Source organism: Carettochelys insculpta, chromosome 4 (assembly GCF_033958435.1).
Source record: "Carettochelys insculpta isolate YL-2023 chromosome 4, ASM3395843v1, whole genome shotgun sequence".
Lineage (NCBI taxonomy): Eukaryota > Metazoa > Chordata > Testudines > Carettochelyidae > Carettochelys > Carettochelys insculpta.
In genome coordinates, this window is record NC_134140.1 from 49,371,791 (window position 1) to 49,388,626 (window position 16,836).

At 40.9% G+C, this 16,836-nt stretch overlaps 1 protein-coding gene across 4 annotated transcripts in view; it reads right to left on the reverse strand.

Annotated features, from left to right (window-relative positions):
• Positions 1–16,836, reverse strand: part of USP46 (ubiquitin specific peptidase 46) — a 45,119-nt gene that overhangs the window by 27,564 nt on the left and 719 nt on the right. For 3 of the 4 annotated variants that reach the window (XM_074992760.1, XM_074992757.1, XM_074992759.1), the window contains exons 2-4: positions 15,715–15,836; positions 2,172–2,252; positions 1,085–1,298 (exon numbers count right to left, since the gene is read on the reverse strand). In XM_074992760.1, coding sequence (XP_074848861.1) covers positions 1,085–1,298; positions 2,172–2,252; positions 15,715–15,795 — 376 coding nt within the window. In that variant the 5' untranslated portion in view covers positions 15,796–15,836. The remainder of the gene's footprint in view (positions 1–1,084; positions 1,299–2,171; positions 2,253–15,714; positions 15,837–16,836) is intronic. The other variant, XM_074992758.1, reaches the window with a different exon arrangement.

Below are 16,836 nucleotides of genomic sequence, written 5' to 3' on the forward strand. Positions count from 1 at the left end.
GAAAACTCACAGGAGGCATCTCTGGGCTGATGTCATTTGAGATGCTCCCATTTCAGAATTTCTTTTGAATTTTTCCATCAGCAGTTTGATTTGCCCCATCCCACTCTCTGCTGTAGAACCAGGAACTTCTGGTCAGCAAATGCATGGCTTTTTTAGCCTGCACAACTCGCTCCAGTCAAGATAAGTTTGAATCTGAGGGGGGTTCCATCAGAGACACGAGGCTGCGTATAGTCAATAACGCAACAGCTGCAATGCATGTGAATATGAGGCAGTCCTTAATATATAATGTCAGACCATATTTTTGTAACCCCTATTTTAAGAACAACGCATACACAATGATTTGTAATGGGATACATGTTTACTGCAGGATGTTCACAAACTTTTTACATATTCTATTTCCTCACACTTCACACATGCGTGTTTGTACCACTGTCTTCCTGACTTTCACTCCCAAACCTGCCCTCTCTCTGGGGGATCTTAGGGAGTTATCCAACATTTTGAGATCACATATCGTTCGTTATTTAGATATGAGTTGTTCGTTTGGCCTTTTAGATGCTCTCTATTTACCTAAAATAATCAGGAAAGCGTTTTTGGTTTTGTTTGTTTGTTTTTTTACTTCACAATTATAATGTCGGGAGCCACAAAGAAGTCCTAGAAGACCTGCATGCAGCTCTGGAGCCGCAGGTTGCACACCCCTGGGCATGTGGGTCTGTACTGTTGACATGCCTATTAGCCCCACCACTTCTCAAAATATCCCTCTTTCTGGTACTGTATAAAAACCCACTGCACAGCACTCCACTGCAATGTGCAGAGCCTCTCATCTCTATCAAACTGCCTGTTGCTGGTTTTCTACAGTCTGCCCCTCCATGCAGTGTCCACAGAGGGAAGATTTGGCCCCTAACTGCAAATCCTAGTAGTTATTGCCAGCTACAATGTCACATACATACATTAAAGAGTTCATATTTAGGAAACAAAATTAAAAGCTTATTACAAATATAACTTGATTGATTGAACAATGCAGTCAAATTGGTTTGACTTTCCTCGGAATTACCTGATTCTCAGAGGAATCAGAGTTTGCACTCACCATTCTCCTTTCGTAACCTTGAAATGAACTTCTTGGGTGGAATCACTCCAACTTTTTTCTTCTGAGTAGCAATACTGTGGAAAAGGTCTGCCAGGCATGTCAAGAGGTTTTCCTTCTTTTTCTGTTGGGCCTTGTATGCCAACACATTCTCGCGAAACGGCCGGCAAAAATACAATGCCTGTAGCACCGAGTTGCAGTAGCAGGTGTTCCCAAACTGCCAATGTAAAAGCAAAAATATCCTGAATCACTGTGCAAGGTATTATAAACTAATCATTTCATCTAGCCTCTGCAGTCAGCATCCCCAGTAGAATATCCCATCCACTACCACACAGCTACTGGCTGGATATAGGCTCAGTACCATTTACTGATTGTTTTTCCCCTGTGGGACAATCTTAGACTAGGACTGAAAATAAAAGTGCCACATGTAAGGCATCATTTAAAAGATATTCACTGCAATGAGAGCATCTCTGACAAGAGTTCCATTAAACGAATATGCTCTGGAATGACCCACTCCTATTCTCACTGAAATCAATGGCAGAACTCTCGGTGACTGCACTAGGAGCAGAACTTAAATCAGTTTCTTTCATGACATGAAAAACACCCTTTTGAATTGAGGCTCCCATTCATCCACTCTCCATCAGGTAAATAATGTTTTCTGGCAGGGGCACCTAGGCGTATGTCCAGTTGCAACCATGAAAACAGTTCAGTCCCATTGACTTCATGCATCCTGATTTTAAAACGTAAAGGGATCAAAGTGGGGTTTTACATCTAGAAAAAAAGATATTTAACTTTCCTTGGGGTCAGGGAAAGAAGTGGGTTATAAATGTTAAAACTACTCAGATTTCACTAACCTGTGCTCCTCAAGTGGGAGAGGGCCACAAATGTTTGACTGAGCTGCAACAAGCTCTCAACATATGACCTAAGATTTCTCATGGAGCACTAGCAGCAGCTTCCCAAATTCTAGCCTGAAATCGGTTTTGCACTGGAGGCCATTGAAACTGAAGGCACACCGAAACACAAAAGAGTCAATTTGACAAACGCTCATTACAAAATAGGATAGGGTACATCACACAGAAATGGTACTTACATTGACCAACCCAAAGTAGTGTTCATTGATTGGAAACTGCTCTGGACCAATGTCTTTTTCCAGAGCAGAGGCATTGGTGCCCTAAAAGGGGGAAAAAGCCAATTATCTTCCATTTCAGATTCCAAAATAAAGTTATGAGTAATCAGACAAACAATTTCTCCTTTCACAGAATAATAATCAAGCTATGACAAGCCTTAGGGATGGACAACATGGGAACTACTTAGCCAACAAAAATATGGTTTGAGGTAAGCAGGATGCCATATTGCTATCCTCCCGAATATAACTTTCCTGCTTGAAGGAATTCATGCAATCTGGGGAGAGACAGAACTAAGAGATAAGTAAATGAAAAGGAGAGAGCAGGAGCATTCCTTTCTGAGAGCGCTGAACTGACAGCTGCATAGTTCCCTTCCACCCGTAGATCAAGTGATCATTCTATCATCCAAAATCCCAGTCTGTCTCCTTGTTCTACATCACATGCCAATATTTTAAGGCCAGGAGGAACCACAATGATTGCTTCATCCACCTACACAGCACAGGCCATGCAAAATTCACTTGGTGAAATTCCATCGAGCCCATACCTCCAGCAAACCTTTAGGAAAGAGAGTCTTGATTTAAAGTGGAGAATCCACCACATCCTTGCTGTTTTAAAAACTGGGTCTTATTTCTAGTCTGAATCAGTCTAGTTTCAGCTTCCAGCCATTGGAGCTCAGTATCTTTTTGCAGCCCTTTAGTTAGATAAAGTCCTCTAATATCAGACACTTACAGATTGTGATCAGTCACTTCCCAACATTCTCCTGATTAAACAAGTCTCACTATAAAGCAGATTTTGTGATTATCGTAGTTCTCTTTTGAACCTTTTCTCATTTTTCAACATCTTTTTTGAAAGTGTGGGCATCAGAGCTGTACATAGGAATTCCAGCAGTAGTCTTATTAATCCCATATGAACTGGGAATGCCACCTTCCTTTTTTTCACTTGCTATTCCTATGTTTATGCATCTAAAGATGATGTTAGCTCACCTAACCACTTCATGGCACGTAGGGCTTATATTCATCTGTATTATCCCCCACGGTTCCAATGTTTGGCTATGTCTATACTAGATATAGAAGTCAAATGCTGATATGCAATTTCAGCCATGCCAATTACGTAGCTAAAATTGACTTATCACTGGTCGACTATAATGGCTGTCTACAAAGAAGAAGGTCCATAGAAGTGTTTCTCCCGTCGACATTCCTTAAACCTTGCTGCTCGTGAGGTATTCTGGGGTGGACTCTGACCCACAAAAGTGCCTTTTCACACATGCACAAAAGAAAAACATGGAAGATCAACCCTGGGTGTGTTGATCTTCTGCAGTAGTGTAGCTTTCGCCTTATTTTCAGAGTCAGTGCTTTGCCAAGTACAGTCACCAATTCTGTACGGGTGAGCTACATGCATCTATTTTCCCTGGGATCAGTGTCAAGCTAACTAGCCTATATATAAACTCAGGTAATTCCTTTTACCCTTTTTTAATGCTGGCAAAACATTAGCTTTTTTCCAGGACTTTGGAACTTCCCCAGGGTTCCAAGATTTTTCAGTGTAAGTATACATATACCTCTTGGCTTCCATAATTTTTAATGATACTTTTTTTCCTAAGTCCAATCCAAATTTTCACACTACTACTGTCATCAGCCAACTCCTTGTCATACTTCATTATTATCTCCCATCACTCACTGAAAGAAGCTGTTTCTTTTTGGATAAATCAGCTGTCTGAAAATTGACACGTGCCGTTGGTGACCTGAAACCTTCCAAAGAAAATGACTTGCTTGATGTTATCAGCTTCCAATACAGCTTCAAGTGTCTTACATTTCATCTCATTGTTCTGACCCTTTCACATCCTGCACCTTTCAGCTTAATTCCCAGGGAGCAAGTATGTGTCTGAGTGCATTAATATTTCACACGTGGCACTGGAAAACAAAGTACTTTGTTTCATTTTTGTTAAACTACAATAGGGCTCAGTTCTCCAAGTCATTCTCCAGCTCTGATATAGAGCGTGCAGGGGTGGGTGGATGGATGGTGGTAAAAAGGGTCAGCTGTGATTCCTTGATTGTCAGCCACCTGGTCACAGCAGAAGGTAGAGCAACAGAAGGTGCACTCCAACTTCTGCCACTGGCATGCAGTCACCTTATACCAGTAAAAGAGCAACAGAAGTGGCTGCCTTTTGCCCACACCTCATTCCTCACGTACCCCAGTATCTCCCCTATGCTGGGGTTATTAAGAGAAGCTGGCACAGAAAATATCAAGATAAATGAAGTAGCTACAGTGTATTCACTGTTGAGGGAACCAAACTCCTAGCAGAAACTCACGTTAAACCACCCAAAGAGAGCTGCAACCATACTAAGGTATTGGTTGCATCTCCAGACAGAAGAAAAGATGACATACTGCATACATTACAAACACCGTGTGACGATTAGTTTGTTTGCTGTGAATACCAGCCTGTATTTCTTAGTTACTACTCCCCAGAGATGCACCGATTCAGCAAAGTACAAAACAGCTGTTGCTGAGTGGGAGGAAAAAAGTTAAAAATCTAAGGTATACAAAAGGCTGGCAGGAAAGCAAAATGCTATCGTTGTTAATCTGAAAACTCCATCTGTTAAAAGAAAATGTTTCAGTGTGTAAATATGGAAGTGTAAAGTGGTTTCATATCTTCAGTTGATATGTTACTCAGATGAAAGCACAGATATTAGGTCTCAGAAAAACCTAGCAGTTTAAGTTCATCTAACTGTCCAATATACTTTCCACCTGTTACATGACTAGCATTCAAATTGTCCCCGGGCAAAGATATATTAGGTCATTTTTCAGCTTTGCAGAAAGTGTCTTGGCCTTAAACACAAATGAACGAACAAACAAACCAATCTAAAGGCCTTAGGAAATAATGACCTGTGGGTTACTTTTTTTTGTAACTTACTGTGTGCAGATGGTGGGTGTGCCTTTAAACGTGTGGAGGTCAAATGCTATGCTTATAAATTGCTCCTGCATTAGTGACTTCTGAATTCTCCAGGCAAGTCTACACTTACCAGGGGATCAGCACTACGCCAACTGATCCCTTGGGAATCAATTTAGCGGGTCTAGAGAAGATCCTCTAAATGGACTACTAATCGCTCTTTTCAACTCTGGTACTCCACCAGAGCAAGAACAACAAAGGAAGTCAATTGGAGAGTTTCTCCTGTTAACCCTCCACAATGGAGACCCCTGGGCAACTCCACCTAAGGTATTCGCATAGCTGGAGTTGCATAAATTAGGTCAACATTGCCTCGCAGTGTATACCTGCTCTCAGAGAGTTGACATCATAGTTTCTTAGGTCAAAGAATGACAAGTAGCTTTGAAAGATATTTTCGATAACTTAAAATATCTCTTAAGCATCATGAGAAACTGCAAGAATCAGAGTTTAATAGATGATGACTGTTGAAATCAATGGAAGTCCATGATGTGTGCAATCCTGCTGTGCATTATACAATCTATATTTAAAACTCTGGGTTCTAACTGCTTTTCAATCCTGGGAACAATGCTAACATCAACTCTTTGCACGGAAGTTGCTGAAGCACGCGTCACAAAAACAACATACGCTTAGTTCAGGTTTAACCTCTCTAGTCTGGTGCCCTCAGGACCTGACTGATGCTGAATGAGAGAATTTGCCAGACCACAGGAGGTCAATATTGTCTAGCAGCATCACCAACATGTCCACTGATTACTGGAATTGCAGAACACATTTAGGAGTAAATTACAGCTATATAACAGCACAAAACACTGAGAACCAGGACTAGAGGCTGTAAACAAACTTTATGGGGCCGCAGGAAATTCGGCCACAAGTTATGATCAGTGGACATTCAGCTAACTAAAATTATGCCAGATCATGATGTTGCCAGACCAGAGAGGTTCAAACTCTACTAATCATCAAAGAGATACACTTCTCATTCCAAAAGTAGGCCTTGGACATGGCAATTACACAACATACCACTGAATATCCCCTTTGGAGAAAATAAAATAGAGAGGACCAAATTCAGCCATTGGGTAAGCTTACATAACATCCATTGATTTAATGGAGAATTGTGCCAGTTTACACTGAGGGTGAATTCAGCTTGGTAACTACTGTTTTAAGGCAGCAGTTGTTCAATAGGAACTCAAAGATCGCCACTCTTTGGGTTGTCGTCTTTCCATATTCACCACATTATCTCACCCTGAACCCCTGCTCTAAATAAATGCCCTTGCCCTCCCGCTTCCCCTCCCCCAGAATTAGGCTCCCCTGGAGCCAGGCACCCCCAGGTCACCCATTCTAACTGAATACCAGCCACTCACCAAAGCCTCCAAGGCTGCCACTACTGCTGCCACAGGCTTCTCCCACTAAGCAGTGGGGGGGCCTGGATGGAGTGGGCAGACGGTACTTCCCGAGTGCAGCTCTCAGGAGGGGCTGCATGCGGCTCCAGAGCCTTATTTGCCACAACCCAGTGTCCTATTCGTCACATATGGTGAGTGGTGAACGTATTGGACACCCCTGCTTTAAGGTGCCTGAGAAGGTACCGTCAAAATTACGCAGAGAGATTGGAAGCTGTAAACTGCTGAAAAGTCTTCAGAGTTGAAGTGTTTTAAACAGCAGATGCATTTCCCACACACAGGAAGATCCACACAGTATACATTATGTTTATTAAAAAAGTGCAAACTTTACATTGTAAATATTTTAATAGAGGAAGACTCCCCTAATATTAAGAAGCTGTGGAGCTCAGAGAAGCAGGAAAATGTTTTGTCTACAGTAGGAACATGTTAACCAATGTTTCAACAAACATGATGTTCAATAAGATGTTATCCCTAGTGTAGAAATAGACAAGTCATGTTTGGAAAAAGCACGCTAGTTCTTGTGGCTAACCTATCCTATAGTAAACCGTAACTACAGGTTGAACCTCTCTAATCCAGAACTCCGCCGTCCAGCAACATCCATAAACCAGGAGATTTTAGTAAGCTGGACAACCACTCACTATGGGTGTGGCCATGTTTCCTGTGGTCCCATAAAGTGTGTTTACAGCCACCAATCCTGGCTCTCAGTGTTCTGTGCTGTTATTTAATTGTTATTTACCCCAAGTGTGTTCTAAGAACCCTGTAAGCAGTGGAAGTGTTGGTAATGCTGCTAGACAAGACTGACCTCCCATGGTCCGCATATTCTCATTCAGCACCAGTCAGATCCTGAGGGTACCAGATGAGAGAGGTTCAACCTGTAGGTAATGGGTAGAGTCATGTAAATCCATGGACACCCACTTTCTATCCATAGGTATCTGCATCCAGAGATGCAGATATTGACGTGGACTCAAACTTTGTATCTAGAACCCTACAGATTTGTGGATATCCAGAGCTAATTTTTGCTGACACTGATGTGGATGCAGATACCAATTTTGTATCCACACAAGGCTCTATTAATAGGTTTTTAAAACATTTCTGTCCTGGCCATACTCAAAGAAAAACCATGTTTATTAATACTAACTAAAATGTCCAATATATTTTCCCATTGTAAACATGGTCTTATGCAGTATCTCCACCAGGAATTTTGGCAGAGTTTCCATAGTTGAGTTCCATCGTAAGTCAGGGTGGTAGGAATCCTACTACAGACAAGGATCCTGCACTGAGGAGGCCTTACAGTGAGAGTCATTGGACTGGGATTTCAGGGTGTTAATCTACAGGCAGGATTCAGGGTAACAGATTTGGTGAGCTCAGCCTATTTAAGATCACCACCTTTAAAAAAGAGTAGGTTACAGAAGGAAATAGTAAAGGGTCTTATGGTGACCAGAATTCAGAGGAATTTCCCTTATGGTTTGCAGTATGGGTGAAATCCTGGCCCCACGGAAGTCAATAGGAGTTTTGCCATTGAATACACTAGAGACAAGAGTTCACCTTTAGCATTTTTAAATGTACTGGTTATAAAGCAACAGGGAAAGAATACAGTTAGAGACTTCTAGTTTAACTCAAACACACATGAATTTGGCAAGACTTCTGCAACACAACCATGCCAGTGAGTGTGCTTTTGGTTCAAATGTAAGCTTCTAATAATCTTTTCTCATTTTGTACCTGGTCTTATTACACTTGAGTTTACTCAGATGTCTGATAATGATTTTTGCACTGGAAGACCATGCAAAACAAGAAATAATAGCAGATTAACTAAGTTAATTGTTCAGTTCTCAAAATGATTGTGGAAATAATAAAGCAAAGCCCAAGCTAACAACCCTCCCAAACAAATTATCAAGGTTAAAAGAGATTAAAATGTAAACTCTGCAATTCAAGGAGAGAATCTTATCTTCATTATATAATTGTACAATTATTAATTTTAATAACATTGTCTCCTATTTTAATTGTGAGTCTTTGCATTTTACAGACTTCTATGGAACACTATCCAACTATGGCAAATTTTTGATAAACCCTTCTCCCAAAGAGAACATATCAGCTACCTCCAAGGCACAAATTGCTGCCTTTCAGACAATGTAGTCTAGGTGATTACTGTACATATGTACAAGCAGTCAATTAGTTGAGAATTTCAGGAACAAAACTAAAAACTGAACTCTGCTCATAGAAGTATATGCATAGCTCCTGCTGACTTAAATGGCAAAGAACAGCTGTTTGTCGAGATAATGAAAAACTTGGGTTCTGTCTTGTGTGATTTCTTCATTAATCTCTTAGGCTACATCAAGACTAGAGGGATTTGTCGGCAGAATTTTTTGTAGGAAGATATGTTCCTGACAAAACGTTCTGTAGACAGAATGCAGCCAAACCGCAGGGTGGATCGAAGAAGTGATCCACGCTGTTGCCAGAGAGCGGCTGGACTGCCTGGCAGCTCTATTAGCAAAACAGCCAACTGGAAGCGCAGTAGACAGGGTTGCCCGGTGTCCCAGAAGCCCCTTCTGTCAACAGAAGGCCTCCTGGGACATCCAGACCAGCTTTTTTCAACAGAGGTGTTCTTCCTCATGGTGAGCAGGATACAGCTGTCAACAAAAGTGCTGCATTGGGATGCCCTTGGAAATCTGGACACTCTACCGGCTCTGTCAACAAAATGGCCATTTTGCCAACAAGTCCCTCTAATCTAGACAGTCTTACAAGACAGTGACACCAATCGTAAGAGAAAAATTACGTAAAGAACCTGATATGGGCAAAAATATAACCAAATATTTATTTTTGAAAATAAAATCATGGGTTTTTTGGTAAAACCAGTAAAGCCCAGGTATTTATTGAGAGATAAAAAATGGGAACCAGTAAACCTAAAAGAAATTAGGGACAAAGGAGGATGCTAATTTTGTAATAAAGTTAAGCACATGCGTGTTTGCACTAGATATACGAATAGTTCTACTGAAGTCAATCCAGAGGGGAAATTAAAAAGTTTTGTCATGTTAAATGTAGGGAGCCCAATGAACAGATATTCTGAAAAAATAACACATTAGAACTGAAAACTCAATATTAACGACCATGGAGAAATAAAAGAAGGAATAGCGATAGAGTTGCTACTGTAAGAGAAATGAAAAATGAAAGAACGTTTAAAAAGGCTCATGTAAAACACAAAAGTAAACTGTAAAAAACAACATTTAATGAATACATAAGGATCAGTGAAAAGAACCTGCCACTGGGAGGAGTTAAGGCTCCAAAATGGCTGGGAATTAAACACTATTTTGTCTCAGTGTCTGCTAGGGAACACAAGAGAAACATGCTAGAAATCAGTAAGCTTCCTGCAGGGCACAACTTAAAAGTGTGTCCAATAAGAATTCAAAGATTACCACACTTGTGGTTGTCATCCTTCCATATTTACCACAGCCCACCCCCTCCCCCCAGAGCCAGGCTCCCCAGGGGCCAGACACACGCAGTCCCCTATTCTAAATCACTGCCAGCTACTCCCCAGAGCTGCTGGTGCTGCTGCCGCTGGAGTCACTGGGGCCGCTGCCATTGCAGCCACTGGACCCACCAGAGCGGCGGGGCCACTGGAGCTGGGGCCGCTGGGGCTGCCAGAGCGGTCGGAGTCACTAGGGCCACTGGAGCCACTGCTGCTGCCACACGCTTCTCCCACGAAGCAGTGGGCCGCTTGCGCAGAGCAGGCAGACAGCACTCCTCATGTGCAGCTCATGGAAGAGCCGCATTTAAAGGCTCCAAGAGCCACATGGGGCTCCAGAGCCAAAACTGTGTCCTGTTTGCCACATGGGGTGAGTGGCAAACGTATTGTCACTGTGGACTTAAAAGCTTAAAATAAATGATGGGTGATACTAAAACCGGTAAGAGAAATTAGAGTAAAAATACAAATGACTGCAGGGCCACCCAATAACAACCCGAGAATTTTGAAAAAATCAATAGCAAGAAGGATCTGCATCTCCACGGGTAGCTAGCCAGTCTTGCCCGCTAGTGGCAGTGCAATGTAATTGAGAGCAGAGCGCGCTATTATGTTTAAAATCAGAACTCTGCTCCCATAATCAACATGAAGCAGAAAGGGAGCGCAGACATGAGAGTGCACTTTATATCCCACGCAAGCTATATCTCCTAACAGAAATACAAAGTAGCAATGAGAACAGTGAGGCCTCGTTTATAAACAGGAATAAACCACTATCACCAATCAGTGCTCAGCTACTGGCATAGCTGCAGCATTGCTGGCAGGGGCAGGCTGCGGTTTATAATAACTAAGCAGGAAATTCTAAGAATTGCAGATTTTATTCTGTTCTATTTTGGAATGAAATAAAATCTGGAATTCGCTGAAATTCAGAAATTTTCATTCAACATTTCAACTTCCTAGAAATGTTTCATTCTCATTTGATCCAAAGGTTTCGTTTTGACTTTTACTATCTACGATATTATAAAATGATAAAAGTCAAAATGACCAAGTTGAAACGAAACATTTGGATAACTTCCCATATCACAGTTTGATGAACTCAACACATTCCAAAAAAGCTTCTGTTTAATCAAACTGGCATTTTCTGATGGAAAACATTCCCAAGGAAATTTGTCAACCAATTCTACAGCGGAGCTATTTGGATTTCACCCCTGCTGATAGACTGTAAAGAAATTAGATATACATATTTTAAAATGGGTGGGAGACAGTAATAAGCAAACTACAAATCTATAATGTGGAAGATCTGCAGAGAGAGCTAAACCTCACATGGTCAAAGACAGCTGAGTGGTCTCCTGAGTAGCTGCTATTGCTTGGGCTCCCCAGCTCTGGGTCCAAGAGGAGGCTGCTTCCTAGTCTCTCCTTCCTCATCTGAGCTCACCAGAAGAAGATACAGCTGCTTCTTCCACACACACATACCAGTTGCAGCATCAAGCACCCATATTTCTGCAATTTCACGTTTGCTTTCCTTCAGAACTCTTGGGTGAATACCATCTCCTCCTGGTACCTTGTTACTGTGATCAATTTGCCCCCCAAAGCTCCTCTAATAACACCTCAATATGGAACAGTTTCTCAGAGTTGTGACCTAAAAGTATGGCTCCAGCTTGGAAATCTGTGTCACGTCCTGAGTGATGAAGACCAAGGGAAAGAATTTAGTTTCTCTGCAATGTCCCTATTGGCCTTGAGTGCTCCTTTAGCATCTTGATCATCCAATGGGCCCAATGGTTGTTTCAGAAGCTTCCTGCTTTTGATGTACTTAAGTTATTTTTAATGAAATAAATCAACCTTAAATGTATTTCATTCTTTTTTCTAACGTTATAAGAAATGACATAAAACACATGTATTATACTAGCTGCAACTGCAAAATTAACCAAAAATAATTTAACTTGTTTTAGCTGACCAAAGATCATCAGAAGAAACAAATCAGATAAATAAAAATTTTGGCGACGAAGATCACCTTCTAAAGATTGGAATCTAAACTGTGCCTGCAACTATATTTTTGCACCTAAAGGTTCACAGCGCTTTCTTAACCTACCCACCAATAATTTCAGATTGGTAGTTGATTGCCTAGACAACGATAGACTGCTCAAAGTTTTTGTTGTTAGAATTTACAAAATTAAAATGATTATCTAATTTGTTCTGAAATAATTTTAACCATTATCAAACATGCCAATTTAAAACTCGTGAGGCTAACTTCTGCACTTCAAGTATACTTGAATTGCAGAGAGCAAAATCTGGTTCAAAATCTCTGTTTAGAGAAATAGTTAGAATTTTCACAGTTTCCAGAATCCAATATTTTTCATACTTGTCTCTGTAGCTAAGATCCTGATAATGCCAACTCCCATCATTCAAAAAAAAAAACATATTTAAAAATAATAAAATGAGTTCTTTTTTTAATCTGACTTCTTGGTTTTGAGCCTTTTATGTTTTCATGCTTTTCTTCTCAGTCACAACAGCTAGAAGCATAATTTTTACTGAAAACTGAGATTCTTGTGCATTCACATAATTCCTGGGACTTTAAAAAAACATAGTTGTTGTGAGATTCTTAATAAAATCTTGAGCTGGAAAAATTAGTCATGCTTATATAGAGTACAGAACCAAATTAACTTGAAAGGATTTTTTACACTGTATCTTGTTTTCATATCCATACATTTCATAGGTTTACCAAGCAAACATATCTGACTACTTTAACTACAACCTACGTGACATGTGATACTTTGCATAACAAAAGATCCTCACAAGTTGTGTCATATGAATATGCGCACTACACTGACAGATCAGCTTGCAGTGGAGATCAGGTGATTTCAAACACAATTGAAAACTATTGCGGGGGGAGAATATAAAACCTGCTTTTAGCAGGACAACACAAAAGTGTAGTTCTCTTGTTCAGACCACAACAGAGCTTGTCAGATCTCTCTATACAAACATAAGTGATTAGATGTAGTTCTTACACAAGACAGTAACATTCTCTATGCTGCAGCTGCAGCCTGAGTTTAACCCAGAATCCTAAAGCAAACAACAGAGAAATGCACTGCAGAGGATTTCAGTAGCAGTCTAGTAATTACAACATGCTACTAATGCTTTAGACCAAATACTCTGTATTCTTCACGCTGGTTGCCTTCAGGCAGCCTTACCAAAAAGGATTACAATGCAAATTTAAAATGGGTATGATATGAGTGAACACACGTACTGGGATGGAGGAGGGCAGAGGGATGAGAAAGAGTCGCTAATTTCAACTGGACTCCCTTCATCTGGGGTAACATTCAGGCATGGACACTCCCTTGTACCGTGTGTCTCAAATATATTCTCCTTCAAGCAATATTGCTAATAATCACTTTTATATGACCTTACATGATTAGAGCACTGTGCACATATTTGATTAACAACTTCTCAGATATGTAAGAATACAGGGTTGGGCCCTGATTCTACAATAAATCTGGGAAGAGAGACTGGATCCCATTGGCTACACAAAAATCTCACTCATTTTAGTGGGGCACCACGTGAATACCAGGGTACACCCATGCAGAACAAGCTGCAAGATCAGGGCTTTAGGCCTCACCTACGAGTGGTGATAATTTCATTTCTAATTGCAGGGACAGGAGAAAGAGAAAGCAAAGGCCCTTTACTGGGCCATTTGAAAAGCTGAGGGTTCTTTGCTTAAAAATAGGGGTATCTGCTAAATTGTTCTTCTATTTTGGTCACTTTTTAGTGTTGCCACCCAACTCTTTTGCTTTGGTCTCGGTAAATAAGGCCTCCTGTTGAATACGCAGTGTTAGATTTAATTTTTTTTTCAAACAAGTTAATATATTCTCCTCCACACATTTGTTTTAATACACTTGTTTGGTTTTCTCAAAAAAGGTCCAAGCCTTACTATAACAAGGAAACCAGACTTACAATTTGATACGCATTACCCTCAGGCAGTCAATTAAATCTCAACAAGCATTCTTCCTACTACACCGACTAACCAGTTAGAGCCAGCCAATTTCACCCTGTTAATTCCCATTTTATTCATTTAGTCTAGAAACCAGAATATAAAAATGTCCAAACAAAAATCCTTGATCAATTGAGGACTACAATCCAAAATGGGTTATTAATCATTACATCCAATGCTGGAATAATAAATATTTACAGCACCATAGGTGAGCAAATACCAGCCAAGCAAGAGGAGGGTAATTTTCATTTATTGTTTAGTCTGTCAGGGAATGAGGGCTCATTCCATACACACATGTTCAAATGGAAGGGGACTAGAAGGGAAAAAGGGAAAGAAGAGAGTGTGTTTTTAAAATTCCTTTCAACTACGAAATAAACTCCAGATATCTCTCTCCTTTAACTGGTTAATTCTTAGGCCAAAGAAAAATTAATCCACTTGACGTGAACCACTGAACCATGCTCTAGGATTAAGATCTGGGCATTAATAGTTCTGGCTGGAATTTACACTAACAAATCTCTAAGGCTGACTTAAATCCATTTCTATTTGCCATTCTACAGTCCCTCACTTAGGACCTTTTCCCCTCTTTTGGATGTTACACATTTTGTTCTTGTCTTCCCCTATTTTTGGGGGGAGAGGGGTAAGTCTCTCTCCTCCCTACTTCTTGCTTCTCTTGCCTTCCCCTGCAACTGGACATGCATTGCAGCAGCCCTCCCATATAGGGATGACATAGCTTCCTCAGGAGTCCACTGACAGAGCACCTTTGTTCAGCTGAAAGTCATTGTTAAATGAGAAACAAAGCATTGTTACACCCCCACCACACCCCCCTAAGCAAGGAGTCCAAGAAAACAAACTTGGGCCTGGACATGATGCTTCACTAGGCCATGCCCTTCTTCCATTCTTGTGCCCCTTTCCTGTTTGAGTCTAATTCTCCTCCCTAGTCTTAAATTCGTAAGAGGTTACTTTTGTAGCTGCCTACCAGTGGAGGTAAGAGCAGCAACAGCAAAGTAAAACAGATGCAAGCCTGGTTGGTTTTGCTCTGTGGTTCCTCCAGATCTCGGGGAAAGCACAAATGCATCCCTCTAAAAGAATTCGGGTGGGTGGGGGTGGATGGAAACAGGTTTTTTAAGACATCATGCCAATGTTAAACCCTTGTAACCCTTTAAGGATCTCCAGCTTTATTTCATGCGGTGTTGAAGCATGCAGTCTAGGCGTGACTGCACCCACCATTCATCAAACACTGAAAACTGAAGCCTGCCTACAGAGTAAGATAAGTAACTCCAGGTTTTCTCCCCATATATTGTATAGTAACACTGTATGGTTTCCTATCTATTTCTTTGCAATAGACTTGCTACCTATTCCACAGGGTTAAAAAACATAAGAACAATTGAATATTTAGGAAACCACATTGGGGAGGGAAGGCAAGAACCCAGATTATCTTACTCTAGGGATTCTCAACCTTTTTTCTTAATGTGACCCCTAAATTTAATCCTCCACTAATGCACATTGGAACAGGAGTTTTAGAGGTGGCAATAAGGGCCTCTGAACAAGTGGAGGAGGGAGAAGGGGCAGGAGACATTCCTAGCATCTAAGAATGACTGGTTGCAAGTGACTTATCAAATTGACTTTTGCCCAAGACTGGAGACATTGAATGGGAGCAGGTTCACAATCCCTCACCCCTTTGGACAACTGCTGGTGACCCTGAAAGGAGTCATGAGTCACAGGCTGAGAACCACTGCCTTACCCTATAGGCAGTCTCCATTCTCCAGTGCTGATGAATGGTGTGTGTGACATCACCAGCAAAGGGTATGCTGGGGCACCACATGGGAGGAAGCTGGCGACTGCATGTAACTGTTCTTGCAGAACCTGAAAACAAGGTGGGAAAAATATAAACTACAACAACAAGGGTGCTGAGATATGTTCTTACCTTATTTATTTTTGGCATTTATAATCAATCCCATAAACTGCTTTCTTTTGTGGGTCCACTAAAACCTTAGAGTACTTACACTATCACCAAACGAATCTTAACATGGCAATGTGGTCTAATAAGGTTCTCATTTTGACTCCACAAGCACTTTGGAGTCTTCTTACCCCAAGGTCTGCAGAGTCAAAATGAAAGCTATGTTCTAATTTGTAAAGAAATCTTGCTGCCATATTTTATTGGGACTGAAAGCAGCAAGATCCAACACAAACTAAAATAAATTATTTTGAATGTATTTTTCTAATCTTCTAACCTGTGGGTGGGAAATGTTACCTGTTTTGAAAATATATTAGACACGACATCTTGGCCCAAAACCAGTTCTCATATACTTTATTTCCCTTTTGGTATATAAAATCAGCTCAGATTCTGATCCTGTGGTCATTTTCAAAACTGAGTGCCTAAGACGGGCTCCTAATTCCACAATCAGAAAGCCTAAATAGGTGGCCTGATTTTCAAAACAGCTCAGCATCACATGCTTCTCTTGACTTCAGTGGGAGCCTTTGGGTGCTCAGTGGCTATTAAAATCAGGCCTCTTATTTAAGAGCCTCAGTAGGGATTCAGGAACCTACTTTTACGAATCCTGTATTTAAAAATATTGGCTCAAGTGTTATTGGGGCTGCAAGTTATGACCTTGTCAGCTTGTGGATATGTTACAGTACAGAGGAGGAGACCCTCCCCAGTTCTGAACTCCTTGCCATACCTTATACCTAGATAGGGGTGAGGGGTGGTGGACAGCTGTGCTGTGAACTCCCCCTCCTTCGGGGAGACAGAATTAGTATCGACAGTAACAGAGAGGAAGCTGTGCTAGTCTATATCATAAAATAATTTATTAGTCTTTAAAGTGCTACTTGACTGCTTTTTTGTTAGTATCTACATTCGGTGCAA